Source organism: Rana temporaria, chromosome 4 (genome assembly GCF_905171775.1).
Source record: "Rana temporaria chromosome 4, aRanTem1.1, whole genome shotgun sequence".
Lineage (NCBI taxonomy): Eukaryota > Metazoa > Chordata > Amphibia > Anura > Ranidae > Rana > Rana temporaria.
The window spans coordinates 60,168,264-60,189,211 of NC_053492.1; the positions used below are offsets into that span (position 1 = coordinate 60,168,264).

General features: G+C 45.2%; 1 protein-coding gene across 1 annotated transcript in view; it reads right to left on the reverse strand.

The window, feature by feature from the left end:
- LOC120936249 (adhesion G-protein coupled receptor F3-like) overlaps window positions 1-20,948 on the reverse strand; it is an 81,123-nt gene that overhangs the window by 12,703 nt on the left and 47,472 nt on the right. The window contains exons 10-13 of the mRNA XM_040348468.1: window positions 17,531-17,752; window positions 15,703-15,834; window positions 12,558-12,757; window positions 8,163-8,345 (exon numbers count right to left, since the gene is read on the reverse strand). Of these exons, the coding sequence (XP_040204402.1) occupies window positions 8,163-8,345; window positions 12,558-12,757; window positions 15,703-15,834; window positions 17,531-17,752 (737 nt within the window). The remainder of the gene's footprint in view (window positions 1-8,162; window positions 8,346-12,557; window positions 12,758-15,702; window positions 15,835-17,530; window positions 17,753-20,948) is intronic.

The window sequence follows — 20,948 nt, forward strand, 5'->3', positions numbered from 1 at the left end:
TACCAACTCAAAGCTGTCAGCATACTAAAACACCTGCATTCTTTGTTTTATGTATTGGCTATACCAGCCCTCAAAATGTCCACTCGCCTACTAGCATTTAGCGAGTGGATTTAAGCTGGGGGCGAGTGATGACAGGGCTGCATGACCAATCTCCCTGCAATCTGTGCCTACACTTAGAGTCTCGATGAGATTGGCGGCCGAAGAGGAAAGGTGCATGCTCGGGAAAAGTAGTCTGGTGAGCCGCGCACAGGCAGAGCAGTACACAGGTGCTCTCCTTACAATTCTCATTAAGCCATGGGACCTAACAGTATGACTTCTCTGAGCCTGCCCCCCTCCCCCGGGCCCCGACCAATGTAGCTGGAGAGCAGAAAGTAATGAGTGAGGTGGAGGATTGCAAAAATTACCACTCCGGTGCAGCGCTCACTGAAAGTTGCCCTGACATGAGAGCGGCAGCCTTCTAGTTTGTGCCATTTTCTTCTCCTTGTGCTCTATGTAAGTGTCCAGCAGTTCAGCCTGAGCACTGTGAGCAGACTGGTCTCAATGTGTGCTGTGCGCTGTCAGTGTGCGCTGTGCTATGGTGTCAATGGCTGTGCAGTTGTGTGGATCTCAGCGCTGGATTGTACTCCCTCCCGCTGTGCTACAGCTCCTCTCCTCTCTGCCAGCCTGAATAAAAGGGGGAAGTGGGGACATGCAAGCGTGGAGCCGCACACACAGGCTCCTGATGATGAGATGAATGGGAGAAAGAGAGAGGATGGATGGGAGTTGCAGAGGAGACAGCAAGAGAATGGGGAAGAGACCCAGTTCTAGTGCCCTGTCCCTCTGGTCTGCCCCCAGTGCCCTGTCCCTCTGGTCTGCCCCCAGTGCCCTGTCCCTCTGGTCTGCCCCCAGTGCCCTGTCCCTCTGGTCTGCCCCCGGTGCCCTGTCCCTCTGGTCTGACCCCAGTGCCCTGTCCCTCTGGTCTGACCCCAGTGCCCTGTCCCTCTGGTCTGCCCCCAGTGCCCTGTCCCTCTGGTCTGCCCCCGGTGCCCTGTCCCTCTGGTCTGACCCCAGTGCCCTGTCCCTCTGGTCTGACCCCAGTGCCCTGTCCCTCTGGTCTGACCCCAGTGCCCTGTCCCTCTGGTCTGCCCCCAGTGCCCTGTCCCTCTGGTCTGACCCCAGTGCCCTGTCCCTCTGGTCTGACCCCAGTGCCCTGTCCCTCTGGTCTGCCCCCACTGCCCTGTCCCTCTGGTCTGCCCCCAGTGCCCTGTCCCTCTGGTCTGCCCCCAGTGCCCTGTCCCTCTGGTCTGCCCCCAGTGCCCTGTCCCTCTGGTCTGCCCCCAGTGCCCTGTCTCTCTGGTCTGCTCCCAGTGCCCTGTCCCATTTTGTTAAAGTTGTTGTTGGTAATATTTAATTTTTTGACTTGATTCTGCATGAAACATTGTCATTCCATGAGATAATCTACGAGGGCGTGTTTATGGGTGCAATTAGGCGCAGGGCAGTGTATGAATTAGGTGGGGCAACTGGTGGCGAGTAACTCTTGAGGCCTGGCTAGTAGCTCAGGACTTGAAATTTTGAGCCCTGGGCTATACAGTGATTACTTATATTTGCTTTGTCTGGAAACACTGCAAACTTTTGATACCTGTTTACTATGAAAGAAACGGCCTGTAACTGTTCTTTATTTGGAAAGAAAAGTTTTACAAAAATGATCTAATTGAAAAAAAAAGTAAGAAGTAAAAAACAAAAAATTGCTAGCAGGTCGGGTCTTCTTTTGGTGGAAGAGAAATTATAGTCTCTTGGAGGCAATACTTGGTAGCGAGGTCGGCACAGCAGTATCATACAGGGGTCGATTTACTAAAACTGGAGAGTGCAACATCTGGTGAAGCTCTGCATAGTAACTGTAACGCCGTCAGCGTTACTCCTTTTACATGGAGCGCAGGCTTGTCACTTATGACAGCTGCGCTCCATTCAGATACACGTCCGCGTCACTTCCGGTGCGCGGACGTCTGCGCTCCACGTTGGAACGCGGAAGTGCGTTCCAGCGTGTGGCGCTCAGCTCAGCCCACAGCCCGGGCTATTTAAACTCCCGGGAATGGCGGCAGGGTGTTCGGATATTCCTGTTGGACCCTGCCGCCATCTGGGAACCCTGGACAAGCTACAGACTCGCTGTAGCACCTCTATCCACAACTGACCCCTTGGAAGTTCTGTGTGTTCAGAACCTACTGGATAAAGCCACCTCCTCCTGTGCAGACATCCCTGGTATAGACTACCTCCTGAACTGCAAGTATAATTTACTACCAAACAACTGCTGTATAAGATACCACCTCCTCCTGTGCGGACATTCCTGGTACAGACTACCTCCTAAACCGCAAGTATAACTGGAACCAGCTTCTTATAATAACAGTGATTCCTAGTCTATCTCAGAACTGTGTCTCTCACTCTATACTTATTACTATATACTAGCATCAGTTACAGCAGACAGATTTCACTCTATTGATACCAGTGTGGAAATATCCTACAATACCTGTATTACTACTACCCTTTATTGTTGAAAATACTTAAACAAGACTTTATACTTGTAGTATCCGGATTGTATTCATTAGTTAATGCTTAAGAGGAATTAAGCTATTACTCTCATATTTGTTTCCATTAGAGGATATGATGATATAACCCCAAACTCTTATTGTTCAGTGAGAGTGATCTGGTGGTTCATTTCTGATAAGCCTCTACAGCTGCGGTCTAACCTTTAAAAAGAGTCCTCTCACTGTCAGGGTCATAACATAATATCCGAACCCCAAAAAATAAGGAAGAAAGGATATATATATATATACATATATCTTTAAAATGGATCCAGCTGACCTTGCAAATCATTTAGTTGCACTCTCTCAAAGGGTTGATAATCTTACCACCAACATGAATGAGTTACGTATGCAGAATGATGCTTTAAGAGATCAAAATTTTGCACAAGCCAGGGAAAGACCTGAACCAAAGGCCTGTTCTCCGGAACCTTTTTTTGGAGATAGAAAAAATTACAGACAGTTTATTAGTTCATGCCGATTGATGTTTGAACTGCGGCCACATACTTATCATTCTGATAGGATAAAGATCCTTACATTAATTACTTATCTTAAAGGTGAGCCCAGGGTATGGGCTGACACCTACGTAGAAGAACACGGAGATCTCCTAGGAGATTTTGACACATTTCTTGATGAAATGTCTTTGTTATATGAAGATCCCAACAAACAGTTAACAGCTGAGAATTCAATCAGGAGTCTTAAACAGGGAAGGCGGCCTGTTGAAGATTTTATTTCAGAATTCAAATGTTGGTGCAGAGAAACTCAATGGTCTGATATTTCTCTCAGAAACCAGTTCCGTTTGGGTTTATCTGAGGCCATGAAGGATGAGCTTGCCCGCGTTGACCTACCCACTACTTTGGAAGATCTTATGCACCTCTCAGTGACTATTGATCGTCGCCTTCGCGAAAGAAAGACCGAACGTGCCATTACTTATTCTGTCACTCCCTTCAGGAGGTCTAGATCACCTCCCAAAGATTCTCCAATGGATCTTAGTGTTATTAAAGGACCTTTAACTTCTGCAGAGAAACAGCGCCGCAGAGCTAACAATCTTTGCCTATATTGTTCTGCTCCTGACCATATCGTTTCCACCTGTCCTCTTCTCAAGAAGAATTCAGAAGGTAATTTCTCCCACATTAGTAAATTAAATTCACCTGGAACCATATCTAATCATTATATTTTTGTTCCTCTCACCCTACAGTGGGATCAAGGAAAGATTTCCATTGAAGCAATGGTCGACAGCGGGGCATGTGGCAATTTCATTGATTCAAATGTTGTAAAAGCTAATAAAATTCCCAGTGTGTTAAAGCAGATTCCAGTGTCACTCACTTTATTGATGGTTCTAACTCTTCTTTCGGTCCAGTTACATCTCAGACAGTTCCCTTAACAGTTTCTTGTGCCACTGGCCACACAGAGATTCTCAATTTTGATATTATTTCATCTCCAGTTTTCCCTATAGTTTTAGGTCTACCTTGGTTGCATCTTCATCAGCCTACTATTCTTTGGTCCACAAGATCCCTTTCCTTACAGTCTACTTATTGTACAGAATTCTGTCATCCTCCATGTATCATCTCCTTTTCAGAAGTTCATCCTACTAATCTACCAAATTACTTACAAGATTTCGCTGATGTGTTCAGTAAGACTAACGCAGATAAACTTCCTCCACATAGGATTTATGATTGTCCTATTGACTTAATTTCTGACAGTCCTATCCCTACCGCTCGGATTTACCCCCTTTCACAACCAGAGCTTATACACCTAAAAGATTACTTGGATGAGAACCTTAAAAAAGGATTTATAAGGCCCTCCACTTCTTCAGCTAGTGCAGCTCTATTTTTTGTAAAAAATAAGGATGGATCACTTCGACCAATAATAGATTATCGATCCCTCAATAACATCACTATAAAGAATAGATATCCATTACCACTCATTCCAGAACTTATTGAACGTTTACAAACAGCTAAGATCTACACAAAGCTGGACCTCAGAGGTGCCTATAATCTGATAAGGATCCGCTCTGGAGATGAGTGGAAGACTGCCTTTAAAACTCGATACGGGCTTTTCGAGTATTGTGCAATGCCTTTCGGCTTATGTAATGCCCCAGCAACTTTTCAGTGGTTTATTAACGATATTTTTCATGATCTGCTTGACATTTGTGTTGTTATTTACTTGGATGACATATTAATTTACTCTGATACTCTGGAGGAACATCACAAGCATGTGCGTTGGATTCTGGATAGGCTCAGAATTCACTCTCTATATGCAAAACTTGAGAAGTGCGTCTTCAATCAGACGACTATCTCCTTTCTTGGTTATCAAATCACTCCTGACGGAGTTCAGATGGACCATACTAAAGTGGATTGCATTTTGTCCTGGCCTTCTCCCCAGTCTAGAAAGGCCCTTCAGAGATTCCTTGGATTTTCTAATTATTATAGAAAATTCATTAAAAATTTCTCATCAATTGTGAGACCACTTACTAGTTTAACCAGTTCTAAGATACCTTTCATTTGGTCCAAGGAAGCACAGAAATCCTTTGAAACACTTAAGCTCAGTTACTCTTCAGCTCCCATTCTCCAACTACCCAATCCAATGTTTCATTTCACTTTGGAAGTTGATGCCTCACATTTTGCCTTGGGTGCTGTACTTTCCCAACGACCCACATTATCACAACCACTACATCCTGTTGCCTTTTATTCCAGAACTTTATCACCAGCTGAAAAGAACTATCCGATTGGTGAGAAGGAACTGTTAGCAATAAAGGACGCTCTCGCAAACTGGAGACACCTTCTGGAGGGTTCTACACACCCCATCACTATTCTCACTGACCATCGTAATTTACAGCATCTTAAAACTTGTAAAACTCTTTCTGCCCGTCAAGTCAGATGGAGTTTATTTTTTGATCGATTTGATTTCGTCATTTCATACCTCCCGGGTACTCAGAATATTAAAGCAGATTCTTTATCTCGTATGAATGAAGATCAATCCATGGACATTCCTCCACTTTCCATTATTCCCTCCAACCGATTCATTGGAACAACTTTGACATTTAATAAGTTGCTCATTCAAACTCTTTCCAAAGACAAATCTCAACTCCCTAAAGGTCTACAACAGGAGTCTAATGGACTATTAACTTTCAACAACAAGATCTATGTTCCACCAAGTTTACAACTCATACTATTAAAACAACTCCACGATGCCCCACTTGCAGGTCATCCTGGTATTAGTAAAACCCTTCATTTACTGAAGAGAAATTATTGGTGGCCTCATCTGACAAAAACTGTTCACGACTATGTGAGTTCTTGCCACACTTGTGCCATCAACAAGCATTCAAGGAAACCTCCCTATGGTTTATTAACCTCCATCCCAATACCTAATAGACCTTGGGATGTTATTTCCATGGATTTCATAGTAGATCTTCCTAGATCAAATGGAGCTAACACCATCATGGTCACTGTTGATATATTAACCAAGATGGCCCATTTTGTACCTTTGAAAAAATTACCTACTTCTCAAGAAACAGCAAGGGCTTTTGTATCTAATATTCTTAAATTGCATGGTCTTCCATCCCAAATCATTTCGGATCGTGGGTCACAGTTTATTTCCAAGTTTTGGAGAGCCCTTTGCCAAACATTACAAATAGATCATCGCAGGTCTACTGCTTATCATCCCCAAACAAACGGGCAAACGGAACGTGTCAATCAAACACTTGAACAGTATTTGCGCTGTTATTGCACTCACCTTCAAGATGACTGGGTTGACTTACTTCCACATGCAGAGTTTGCATATAACAATGCTTCCAATTCATCTTCTCAGTTTTCACCCTTTTACGCAAATTATGGGTTTCATCCTAATAGTTTACCATCTACTTTTCTTCCAAATAATGTTCCGGCTGTTGAGAATTTCTTCTCAACCATAAAAAACACTTTAAATACTCTCCGTTCTAACCTAGAAGCTGCTCAAATTAGACAAAAGAAATATTATGACTCTCATAGAACAATATCACCTCCATACAAGATTGGAGATTTGGTATGGTTATCCACTCGGAATCTGCGACTTAATATTCCTTCAAAGAAACTTGGTCGTCAATACACAGGACCTTTCCCAATTTCTCATGTAATAAACAAAAATGCTGTTAGATTACTTCTACCTTCAGATTGGAAGATTCATCCATCCTTCCATGTTTCATTAATTAAGCCTTATAAATCTAATCCCTTTCCAGATAGAGATCCACAACCTCCTCCTCCAATTCAAGTTTTTGGTGAAACTGAATATCAGGTAGAGAAGATTCTTGATTCTAGGAAGAGAGGATCCTCTATTCAATATTTGATTAGTTGGAAAGGCTATTCTCCCACAGATGATTCCTGGGAATGTTCTTCAAATATTCATGCTCCTCGACTCATTAAGCAGTTTCATCATAAATATCCTAATAAACCATCTCTTACTGGGCGCCCCGGAGGTGCCCCCTTGAGGAGGGGAGTATGTAACGCCGTCAGCGTTACTCCTTTTACATGGAGCGCAGGCTTGTCACTTATGACAGCTGCGCTCCATTCAGATACACGTCCGCGTCACTTCCGGTGCGCGGACGTCTGCGCTCCACGTTGGAACGCGGAAGTGCGTTCCAGCGTGTGGCGCTCAGCTCAGCCCACAGCCCGGGCTATTTAAACTCCCGGGAATGGCGGCAGGGTGTTCGGATATTCCTGTTGGACCCTGCCGCCATCTGGGAACCCTGGACAAGCTACAGACTCGCTGTAGCACCTCTATCCACAACTGACCCCTTGGAAGTTCTGTGTGTTCAGAACCTACTGGATAAAGCCACCTCCTCCTGTGCAGACATCCCTGGTATAGACTACCTCCTGAACTGCAAGTATAATTTACTACCAAACAACTGCTGTATAAGATACCACCTCCTCCTGTGCGGACATTCCTGGTACAGACTACCTCCTAAACCGCAAGTATAACTGGAACCAGCTTCTTATAATAACAGTGATTCCTAGTCTATCTCAGAACTGTGTCTCTCACTCTATACTTATTACTATATACTAGCATCAGTTACAGCAGACAGATTTCACTCTATTGATACCAGTGTGGAAATATCCTACAATACCTGTATTACTACTACCCTTTATTGTTGAAAATACTTAAACAAGACTTTATACTTGTAGTATCCGGATTGTATTCATTAGTTAATGCTTAAGAGGAATTAAGCTATTACTCTCATATTTGTTTCCATTAGAGGATATGATGATATAACCCCAAACTCTTATTGTTCAGTGAGAGTGATCTGGTGGTTCATTTCTGATAAGCCTCTACAGCTGCGGTCTAACCTTTAAAAAGAGTCCTCTCACTGTCAGGGTCATAACAGTAACCAATCGGCTTCCAGGTATTTTGTCAAAGCTTCATTGAACAAGCTGAAGTTAGAAGCTGATACCATGCACAGCTGCACCAGATTTTGCACTTTCCAGTTTAGTCAATCAACCCCATTGAGTTTATAATCAACCATTCAAAAAATAGATTAAGACCATCAAGAAAAAAAAAAAAAATGCACTGATTCCTCCTACTGCAGTCATGTCTGCTAATGCCACACATTGCATGATAGTAAAATGGACCAATTACCGTGACAACATTTGGGTCAAACGTGCAGTTCTGGGCGGCTGCCATGCTGGATATGGATCCCAAGATGTTCACTACTGCTGACACCTCTGCTACATTGTTAACAATAGTCCCACTGCTATTGGTCATCTGCTGGATAATATCTGGAACTTTAACCTGAGCAATTCCTAGACCTTGTTCGAGGGCCTGCATAGCAAAAAAAAAAAAAAAATAAGTTGTTTACTGCTTTTGCTTACTAAAATATGTCTTTTTTTTTATTAAAACACACTTAAACCCCCAAAACATTGCATATTTTCTAAAAACAGAAGTCCTGTAAAATAAAATGATGCCAGTTGCAATTTGTATGTTACTATTTGTACTAGGGTTGTCCCGATACCACTTTTTTAGGACTGAGTACAAGTACCGATACTTTTTTTCAAGTACTCGCCGATACCGAATACCGATACTTTTTTTAAATGTGTCCCCAAATGCAGCCATGTCTCCCCACAAATGCAGCCATGTCCCCCCACAGATGCAGCCATGTCCCCCCCAGATGCAGCCATGTCCCCCCCAGATGCAGCCATGTCCCCCCCATATGCAGCCATGTCCCCCCCCATATGTAGCCATGTCCCCCCCCCATATCCAGCCATGTCCCCCCCATATGCAGCCATGTCCCCCCATTATCCAGCCATGTCCCCCCCATATCCAGCCATGTCCCCCCCATATCCAGCCATGTCCCCCCCATATGCAGCTATGTCCCCCCATATGCAGCCATGTCTCCCCCCATATCCAGCCATGTCTCCCCCCCATGCAGCCATGTCTCCCCCCATATCCAGCCATGTCCCCCCCATATCCAGCCATGTCTCCCCCCATGCAGCCATGTCTCCCCCCCATCCAGCCATGTCTCCCCCCATCCAGCCATGTCTCCCCACATCCAGCCATGTCTCCCCCCATCCAGCCATGTCTCCCCCCATCCAGCCATGTCTCCCCCCCATCCAGCCATGTCTCCCCCCCCATCCAGCCATGTCTCCCCCCCATCCAGCCATGTCTCCCCCCATGTAGCCATGTCTCCCCCCATGTCTCCTCCCATGTAGCCATGTCTCCCCCCATGTAGCCATGTCTCCCCCCATGCAGCCATGTCTCCCCCCATGCAGCCATGTCTCCCCCCATGTAGCCATGTCTCCCCCCATGCAGCCATGTCTCCCCCCCATATCCAGCTATGTCCCGCTTACCTGCATCCCCGCTACCGCCGACTGTGTAATACGCGCTGGGAACATTACAGCTTTGAATAGCTGTAATGATTGGCGCCGCGCTGCGTATAGACACTCCCCCTCGCTCGGGATTGGACAGTTCACCCGAGCAAGGGGGAGTGTCTATACGCGGCGCGAATCATTACAGCTATTCAAAGCTGTAATGTTCCCGGCGCGTATTACACAGTCGGCGGTAGCGGGGATGCGGCGGAACGGTGGCGGCGGCGGGGGAGGTGGGGGCTAAGTATTCTATTTTGGTATCGGGGGTATTTGCGGGAGTACGAGTACTCCCGCAAATACTTGGAATCGGTCCCGATACCGATACTAGTATCGGTATCGGGACAACCCTAATTTGTACATTACATACCGTGTTTCCCAGAAAGTAAGACCTACCCCGAAAATAAGACCTAGCGTTATTTTCCAAGAGGGCTGAAATAAAAGCCCCACCACGAATATAAGCCCTAATTTAAAATGCTTGTAAAATCCTATAATCCACTCTATTACAGTAGTATATAATGTACAGTGTGTGTGTTTCTGTAATATAATTGCGGGGAGGAGAGCTCCGGCAGGTCACAGAATCGCAGAGCGGCGCTATGACGAAGGTATTTGGCACAATTATATTACAGAAACACACACATTGTACATTATATAATACTGTAATAGAGTGGATTATAGGATTTTACAATTTTAACTCAGTTCACACTGGGGATTCCTATCAGGCGGGGAGAGAAAACGACACATTACATGGTAAGACCTAACCCAGAAAATAAGCCCTACTGTGTCTTTTGTTGCCAAAATTAATATAAGACCCGGGCTTATTTTCAGGGAAACACGGTATTTGCACTACTGTTTCTGTTACAGGCACATTGAAGCCACCCAAATCACTATGTGAAAGGCCAAGGGCATCTGACAAAATGTAAACAAACCCTCAGCTGCTATTGTGGCCATGAGTTTGTTTATATATAGTTATGGGCGGATAGCAATAGGGTTAAGGCCAAAATCCAGACAAAACTTTTTTTTTTTTATGTTTTGAAATGACAAGTGAAGGGCAAGATCTTTAAGTCTTTAAATGCTGTTCTTTCTCTCTGATAAAGACTTTCCCCTCACTTCCTGTTCTGTCTGACATCTGGACAGGAAGTGTGAGGAGATCTCTCCAGTAGGTTCATAGACAGAAAGCATTTTGATTTCAGGTCCTATCTTTTCCCAAGACTATTCACAAATAGACCAATAATTGGAGTTGGAGTTGGGTTTTAAAATAAGCATTTAGTATTTATTAATTTCTTTAATTATGCTTGGGATTATGGGAAAGTGATGTTTATTTTTCCAGTAACAGTTTTTCATAGGAACTAAATAAATAAATAATAAACCTGAAATTTGCTATTTTCAGACATTTGTAAAAATATAAAGCTTAATGTACCGTATATGTAATTGAACATCACAGTTAAGATTAGTATTTTTTTAAATGATTCCACCAGTGATTTGTCATTGTAATGCCTCGTACACACATCGGATTTCCATCGGACAAAGCCGTGAAATTTTGTCCGAAGGGCGTTGGCTGTGAACTTGTTCTGCATACAAATGGCAAATAATTGTCGTCCAACAAGCATGAAACTACGTGTTTTTTCAGCTTTTTAGCGCCACCCTTTGGCCAACTTCTGCTAATGTTGTCTCATGGTGAGCATTGCTTCTGAGCATACGTGTTTGTACTTTGGATTTTTTTCCAACGGACTTCTGTACACACGTTCGGATAATCCGACATCACACATTTGTTGTGTGAAAATTTTAAAGCATGCTATCCAACATTTGTTGTCGGAAAATCCGACAACAATTGTCCGATGGAGCGTACAAACGTTCGGATTTTCCGACAAAAGCCTGCCATCACACAATTCTCGTCGTAAAATCTGATCGTGTGTACGGGCCTTAAGATTTACTACTGTTTGTCTTGGGCTCTGAAAAATTATTAATACTGATTTACACTTTTTTTATTAGTTGGCTTTAAATGGCTCTTGATAGTTAGGCCGCTTTCACACTGGGGCGGGAGGCGCGGTGGCGGTATAGCTATACCGTCGGAATTGCCGCGGATTCGGCCGCTAGCGGTGCGGTATCAATCCCCGCTAGCAGCCGATAAAGGGTTATAACCGCCCGCAATGCGCCTCTGCAGATATACAGGTATACATACCGCTCCTCTAAACGCTCCAAAGATGCTGCTTACAGGAGATTTTTTTCTCTCCTGCCAGCGCATCGCCTCAGTCTGAAAGCCCTCGGGCTTTCACGATGAGAAGGCTGGGCAGGAGTTTTTGAGGCGGTCTTACAGAAGCTTCTTTTCCGCTATCCTGGACCTGCTCTTGTGCCAAAAACTCTCCTAGGTAGATTCACAGAGAGCGGGCGCACATTACGCCGCCGTTGCGTAAACAATGTACGCTACGCCAACGCAGCGCAGAGAGGCAAGCATGGAATTCACCAAGCCAGTGCTTCCAATGCTGTGCTGGGTTTCGAAGGCGTACGCCGGCGTAGGTGGAAGTGGGCGTGAGCCATGCAAATGAGGCGTGACCCCATGTAAATGATGGGCCGAGCGCCACACAGATACGTATCACGAACTGCGCATGCGCCGAGACGTGGACGCATCTCCCTGCGCATGCTCACAACCACGTCGGAAAAACTGCCTAAACTACGCCGGATCACTGTGTACGGCGTGAACGTAACCTACGCCCAGCCAGACACGTCTAAGGTAAAATACGCCGGCTTGTGTTCCCTGGTGCAGACCTTCGCATGTCTGCTGCTGGGTTACACCTCCTTTATGGGGAATAACTTTACACCGGACGTACAACTTACGCGCACTGCGTCGGGCACACGTATGTTCGTGAATCGCCGTATTTCCCTAATTTGCATATTTGAATGGCTAATCAATGGGAGCGCCACCATGCGTCCAGCCTAAATGTGCGCCCACCCTACGCCGGCGTAGGCAAGTTACATCTGCGGGATGAAGCCTGTTTTTAGGCGCATCTTAGTTTTTGGGTCCGGCCCAGAGATACGATGGCGCACATTTGCACTTACGTCGGCGTATCTTGTTATACGTCGGCGTACGTGCTTTGTGAATCTGGGCCTCTCTTGTTATCTTCATTTTACATTATTCTTAACAGAAAGGAAAAAAAAGACTAGGTGGTGTTACCTGAACACTGCTTAGCGCAGTCTGTAGTTGTTGGCTAATACAGTTATCCTGCACACTGAGCCACACTCCGACTGCCGAGCAGTCTCTGGTCATATATCCTGATTTTCCCAGGGGACAGATAGCAGAGGCGGACATTCCTGCTTTTGTCACATTCCAAGTAATACCATTGCTCACATCGACGCTGCAATATATATCTGTTGCTAGGGTAGAAAAAAAAAACATATCCATCACTGCTTAACTGCTATACCATTAAAGTGTTACTCTGTATTATAATGTATCAGCATGTTGGATAAGTGGTTTTAACATCTATGTTACAGTTCCCACCAGGTAGAATATCTGCATGCATCTGGTTTCCCTATATTTTAGTGAGTTTCCACCCAAAACCCAAATAGAATTTGTTGTGTGCTTTTACAGGGACACTAGTGACATTAGACCTCAGAGGCAGAGACTGTGAGTGGTTCAATGTAGTCTGTAAAGTGGAACCTTGGATTACAAGCATTATCCGTTCGAGGAGAATTCTCGTAATCCAAAGCACTCGCATATCAAAGCGAGTTTCCCCATAGAAGTCAATGGAAACGAAAATAATTTGTTCCGGATTGACTTCAATGGCATGCAATACCACATGTGGCCAGAGGTGGGGGCGCGCCAGAGAGCCTCAGAAATGATCTGGGACAGCTCGACTGACCTCGGAAAGGAGAGAAGATAGTCACCGCTCCAATTAGGTATGTGGATGAATCCGTATCCTCTCAGAGAAACCCAGGTGCCGGCAATGCACAAAGCAATTGTAGAAAGAAATGTTTGGACAGCCGCACTCTGGAAAAACCTTCTTGGTTGCCTTTTATTGATAAAAGTATTCAAACGCCACACATCACAGTAAAGACAGGGGCATACAGCTGATGTTTCGCACTACAATCAGTGCTTACTCATAGCCCAGCTATACCCGGGAACAGATTATTTCTGAGTATTTCCGATCAGCTCCGCTCGGCTCCGGTGCCCCCGCACCTCAGGCCAAATGCAGTATTGCACACCACATTAGCTTGAATTCTGCTTGTTTTGCGAGACAACACTCGCAAACCGAATCAGAATAAAAAAAAAAGGTACTCGTCTTTCAAAATGCTCATTAACCGCGTTACTCGTAAACCATGGTTCCACTGTAAAGCGCAACGCAGTCTTAGAACCTTTGTCAACCCTTTATTTCTAACTGTGTCCATTTAAAGGATTTCATTTTACTCCCTGTCTATTTGATGGATGTGTCAGATTGAACAGGAAGTAATGGCAACTCTACCCACTTTCTGTCTATTTCACAAGCTTCAATCAGAACAGGAAGTAAGAAAAAAAAACCCAATGGGCAAACAAGGAGCAAAAAAATAGATTATAAATAACAGCTAGGACGATTTAGAATCTCTGCCAGTAAAGCATTCCTGTCCTTGTCCCCATTAGGCCAATTTCCTCAAATTTTTTATAAGGGTGATGGGCTGCAGAACAGATAGAGAACAAAAATGTCCTCTTTGCAGATACATTATCTATGAAAAGCTGACAAATATTTGGAAAGATGGCTATTCTAAATACTTACATATTTGGAAACCTTGGGTGCAATATATTCACCCGAATTTAGATATCAATAGCTCAACCATCCCGCCCAGCCTATAGCAAAATGACGGCCGGGCGTTGGCTCTCCCATTCTGACTGGACGTCATATTAAAGCGGGGGTTCACCCAAAAAATACATTTTTAACATTACATTCAGCCGAGTTGTCCTAATGACAATCGGCTGAATTTTTTCGTTTTTTTTCCCCGTACATACCGTATTTTCACCGCCGCTTCCGGGTATGTCTTCTGCGGGATTGGGCGTTCCTATCTGATTGACAGGCTTCCGACCGTCGCATACTACGCGTCACTAGTTGCCGAAAGAAGCCGAACGTCGGTGCGCAGGCGCCGTATAGAGCCGCACCGACTTTCGGCTTCTTTCGGCAACTCGTGATGCGCTGTATGCGACGGTCGGAAGCCTGTCAATCAAATAGGAACGCCCAGTCCCGCAGAAGACATACCCGGAAGTGGCGGTGAAATACGGTATGTACGGGGGAAAAAAAAAACAGACGATGGTCATTAGGACAACTCGGCTGAATGTAATGTTAAAAATTTATTTTTGGGTGAACCCCCGCTTTAAGTCCTTCAGAACCAGCCGCTGGTGTGTACCCTGGTAGTGCGGTGTGTCGTTTGGACACACTGCATCTCTGATCACGGTAAAGAGCCTATGTCCAATCACAGCTGATCACAGCGTTACTAGGAAGCACCAGTTATTGGTATTCCTCTATTCACGCTGACAGGGCACGAGTAGAGGAGAGCCGATAAGTGGCTCTCCTGACAGGGGGAATCTGCACTGATAATCAGTGCAGTGATTATCAGTGCAGCCCCATCAGCGATGCCTGCCAGTGATGCCTTTCAGTGCCCATGAGTGATGCCTTTTAGTGCCTCCTCATCAGTGCAGCCTATCAGTGCACATCAGTGCCACATATCACTGCCCATCAATGCCACCTATCAGTGACCATCAGTGCTGCATATCAGTGCCGCTTATTAGTGCCCATAACTGCCACCTCATCAGTGAAGGAAATTTAAATTTAAAACAGAAACAAAGAAAAACTTTTTATTTTCATTTTTTTAGCAAAAAATCAAAAACCCAGTGATTAAAAACCCAAAAAAGAAAGCTCTATCTGTCTCAAAAAAAAATTAAAACAGGTGCAGCGTTGCAGGACCGCGCAATTGTCATTCAAAGTGTGACAGCACTGAAAGCTAATAATTGGCCTGGGCAGGAAGGGGGTAAAAGTGCCCGATATTGAAGTGGTTAAGGACTTTTAAACATCTCAAGCTGAAGCCCAATTATAACCCAGAAAACATTCTTCCTTAGACACCTATACAGCATCTGGATTTCCTGTTTTGCTATTACATAACCTGCTTTATTTTTACTTTGAAAACTATATTAAAACAGAAAAAATATTTAATATTTTGTGTATTTGCTTGTCGATACCGGATTTATTTGATCTCTCTTGCCCTGTCTTAATATTTTTTTGGGCCGTTCAGGCTTTTTCTTTTTTACTGATCTGTCAATATGGTGCTTGTGTTGCTCCATGTGCATTTAGTGTACATACCTTGTATTACAGTTACAGGAATCACATTTGATTTTTGCTGCCCAGCTTTGTTCGTGAATGTACAGGTGTAGTTGGTGTCATTAGTAGGACGAGGAGGAACCAATGTGTAACAGTTCAAGTCTGTCCTTCCAGCTGTCAAAACGAAAAAAAGTTTCAAATTACCTCAGAAAATGTATAATAGGTCAAAGCATGGTTGGAATATTTGAAATCAATTTGCTCAACAAATCAATTATCAAGCAATAATCAATGGGCTAGATTCAGGTAGCCGGGCGCATTGTTACGCCGGCGTAGCGTATCGTATTTACACTCCGCCACCGTAAATCAGAGAGGCAAGTGCTGTATTCACAAAGCACTTGCCTCCTAAGTTACGGCGGCGTAGTGTAAATGGGGCCGGCGTAAGCGCGCCTAATTCAAGTGAGGATGAGGGGGGCGTGTTTTATGTAAATGGGTGGTGACCCGACGTGATTGATGTTTTTTACGATTGGCGCATGCGCCGTCCGTGTACATATCCCAGTGTGCATTGCTCCAAAGTATGCCGCAAGGACGTATTGGTTTCGATGTGAACGTAAATTACGTCCAGCCCCATTTACGGACGACTTACGCAAACGACGTAAAATTTTCAAATTTTGACGCGGGAACGACGGCCATACTTAACATTGGCTACGCCACCTATGGGGCAGCTTTATCTTTACGCGGCCTATCTCTTACGGAAACGGCATGGGCTAGATTCAGAAAGATCAGTGGATCTTTCTGCTGGCGTAATGTATCTCAGATACGTTATGCCACCCTTGCGCCCTTAGTTACGGCGGCATAACGTATGTGTGGCGGCGTAAGCCCGCCTAATTCAAATGGGGATGTTGGGGGCGTGTTTTATTTAAATTTGACTTGACCCCGCGTATTTGACGTTTTTTCTGAACGGCGCATGCTTACCGGTTTACTTACCAGAAATGGTGGTTGCTAGGCAGATCTTCCTAATCTGCCACTTCCTATTCCCGCGGTAGTCTTCATTCTTCTCCTCCTCGCGTTGTCTTTTGGGAAATTTGGGCGCGCTGTCTTCTGGGACCTGTGTGTGGCCCAGAAGACAGCCTCCCATTTAAAAAGCACCGCGAGACTCGGGCATGCGCAGTAAGAAACAGGCAGTGATGGCGGCGCCGGCACACGTTTCGAAGGATGGATCGGCCCTTAGGGGGCCGACATTGCGTGTGCCCAGGACAGGTAAGTGTCCTTATTAAAAGTCAGCAGCTACAGTGTTTGTAGCTGCTGACTTTAAAAAAAAAAAATTTGCGGCTGGAACACCGCTTTAACTTAGGGTCCTTCTGGCCGAAGGGCAGCAGATGAGCTTTATCAAATAAAGAACTACTCAACCAATAAAATAGAATGACTAAAACAGCTTGTTGCTTTGACTTTAATATTACTGTTCATTAAAGACTAATGTACATCAGATCCCTGCTGGCTCTAGTCAATACATTATTTCTCCTGGTGTTTATTGTGACTGATCAAAGTTGATCCCTTCCACTCATGACCTGGCTTAGCCAATCAGATACAATGTTGGCACTTTGATATATTCTCCTGGACTTTTTACGTGTCTCTAGATTTGTTGACCCAAAGAGAAGTCAGGTAAGCTATCTTAATCAGGTATTTCACTTCCTCTAGGCTTCAGGCTGGAGTGTACTTTCCAGAAATGGATGCAGAGCTGATTAATCATGGGTGCAGAGTGATGATGTTGTCATTCTCCACCCATAATCCTATCAACTATGCACTGGGAGTCTTTGCACGCATTCCTATATGGGGTGAAGTTTTGGGTAAAAGTGAATATTAGATCACTAACCAGGTAATGCAGCCACTATCAAGTTGCCATACGCCCAGGTGACATTATAATTCTCTTCATCATAGGGCACACAACACTCTAATTGTAGCTTGGAAGTGTCCTTGGAGGTTAGGCTCTTTTGTAGTGGGTTGATGGTGATCTCCAATGGGAGGAGGGTGATGTTGACTACTGCCTTTGCTTTGAATTCCATGCCATCAATGGAGATTTGACAGTAATATTTCCCTGGAAAAAACAAAACCATTAGCTTCTGCTGATGACGTATCATTCATTATCTAAAAGAAAGAATTTAGGCCCAGATTCACAAAGCACTTACGCCGACGTATAACACGTTACGCCGACGTAAGTGCAAATGTGCGCAGGCGTATGTGTGCGCCAGACCCACAAACAAATATGCGCCTAAAAACAGGCTGCACCCCGCCGACGTAGCTTGCACACGCCGGTGTAGGGTGGGCGCACATTTAGGCTGGACGCATGGTGCCGCTCCCATTGATTAGCCATTCAAACATGCAAATGAGGGAAATACGGCGATTCACGAACATGCGTGTGCTCGGCGCATGCTACGCGAGATGCGTGTAAGTTGTACGTCCGGCGTAAAGTTATTCCCCATAAAGGAGGTGCAACCCGGCAACAGACATGCACAGGTCTGCACCAGGGAACACAAGCCGGCGTATTGTGCGTCGGCACAGTACGCAGTGATCCGGCGTAGCTTAGGCAGTTGTTCCGGCGTGGTTGTGAGCAGGCTCATGGGGGTGCTGTGCTTGCGTCCACGTGACGGCGCATGCGCAGTTCGTGATATGTACCTGTCTGTCGCTCGGCCCAACATTTGCATGGGGCCACGCCTCATTTTCATGGGTTCCCGCCCACTTCAACCTACGCTTGTTCTACGGCGGCGTAATGTGCGCCTTGCTCTCTGTGAATCTGGGGCTAAGTTGGTACCTTGGTGTTTACATATAAAAAAATGTTTGAGCTTCTGTTCCATATCTTGTGACGAAAATTTAACTATCCTGAGGAATAGACTTTTCCTAAAAGGATTATGTTTTGTAACCCAATATGAAAGCTGAATTTTTCACATGATTTGTTGTCAAACTGAGCGTGCATTGACAGCTATCTGTTCCTGCACAAGATATACAGCTGGAGGAGACCCAATGTTTCACTTTTCCATTGTTTACTATGTGTAAGTAGCAGCATGCATGCACAACATATACAGAACTACAGTAACCATAATATCCAATCAGTGGTAAATATATTAAGCAGAGAAGGTAAGCAAAAACTAGCTTTTATAAATCAGGTCTGTATAATATGTAAGACTAAATTTAAATACTTGTCAAGTACTTTCTGAAACTGCAAGCTTCCTTATCCTGGCACCTTGAGATATTCTGGTGAAGTGACCATTACTTGTCTTAGCAAGTACCGTTAATATAGCTTTGTAAGGTATCAAGTTAAAATGACAGTAAATATGTTTTTGAGGTTCTGAATTTTGACAGTAGATAATGTATTTGGTGTATTCTGAATAGTATTTAATTTGCTGCCAATTGACAGTGCAAGACCGAATTTATCAAACATTTCACTTTAATGGCATGTACGCAGGGGTTAGGACTCCTCCCTTGGATGAATACTGTGGCCAGGGTTGGATTAATCTTTTATATTCTAGAGCCAAAGAGCTTGGGGCAGAGGTTGATGGGAAGAAGCTACCCCTGGTATGCTACTATGTAAGCTTGTAGTCTCAGAAAGTGAACCCTTTGGGGTAGGCCCGCTTTAAACTTTGTTTGAGTACCCACCTAAGGTGACCTACAGTGAGGAACTGGAAGTGCTAGTCAGCAACCCTATGTTGAATTTAAGCTTGAACTATTTAGTACTACTGAAGGGCTCAACATGTGGACATTCCTTATGTACTGAAGGTGGGCCTCGGGCAAGGGGAATGTGAATGTGAGTAACCAAGACTGAAGACTTCCCCCATGTTGCTGGTGTGTGGTACCCTATCTCGATCCTATCGCGGGGGATGGTGGGAGGGACCTTTGGCTAGCATAAGCTGGCGGAAAATCAGTGACCTACTTACAGACACATACCTCACAAGCCCGAAGTCAGGTATAACTTCTAGTGATTGTTACTTTAGTGTTTTTTGTAAATTATGAAACTTAACGACAAGGCTTGTTTTTCTATATTATTTCAAGCATGAGCTACTATCTTCCATCTAGCCCAGGGCCGATCCGCCCTATAGGCTCACTATGCAAGGCGCTTAGGGCCCAGCAAAGCTGCGAAGGGCCCCCCAAATTACTAGAGGCCCTGCCTGGTGTGAAGTCATTTTCACCCTGCTTCTCAACTCGCTGGCTGCATGGGAGAAGAGGTAAGAAGTCAGCACCCCCTGCTTCTCAATTTAATGTAAGATGTAATTTCCGACAGCAGAACACCCCCTACCCCCGCTTCTCAACTTTCTTTAATGTGACATGTCACTGTCGTCAGCGCCCCCCGCTTCCGCTTCTCATTTTTAATGTGCCATGTCATTTTGCTTAGGGCCCCAGGGAGGTCAGGATCGGCACTGATCTAGCCCACCAACTCTTGGTCTGCTCAAAAAACAAAACAAAAAAAACGAACATTCTTGTGGTAAATAAAGTTGTATAGTGTAATTGAGCTTCCTCCTCAGGCCTTGTACTCACGAGCAGACATGTCCGATGAAACCGGTCCGCGGACCGTTTTCATCGGACATATCTGCCCGGGGACTTCTGTTCGATGGCTGTACACACCATCGAACAGAAGTCCGCGCGTAAACAATACGCGAGGCGTGTCCGCGTTGTCGCCGCGTCGATGACGCGGTGTCGCCGCGACAATGACGCGGCGACGTGGGCGGGCCTGCCTTTTAAATGATTCCACGCATGCGTCAAAGTCATTCGACGCATGCGAGGGATGGCGGGCGGCCGGACATGTACGGTAGGTCTGTACAGACGACCGTACATGTCCGGGTGGACAGGTTTCCAGCGGACTGTTTTAAAGCAAGTCCAGGAAACAGTTGTCCGCTGGAAACCTGTCCGATCCGCCCGAAAATGGTCCGCTCGGGCCTACACACGGCCAAACATGTCTGCTGAAACTGGTCCGCGGACCAGTTTCAGCAGACATGTTTGGTCGTGAGTACGGGGCCTCAGAGTCAGACTTCAGTATGAAGGGGGAAAAAAATCGGAACAATTGTCCAGGGGTACATAGTACAATGGTTGGAGGTCTATGATGGGAGGGCCTGTGGAACCAAGAATCCCTGGGAAAGGTTGGGAAACTCTTGTTTCAGCTCCCCACGCACCTCTTGTGTCACCTCTTAAGTCACACTGTGTACTAGAACTGGAAAGCCCTGTGCTTATGCACCAAGCAGACATTTAGCAGTATGAAGGCAATTACAGTGCAATAGGAGGGAGAAATTATGTGGAGGTAGTCA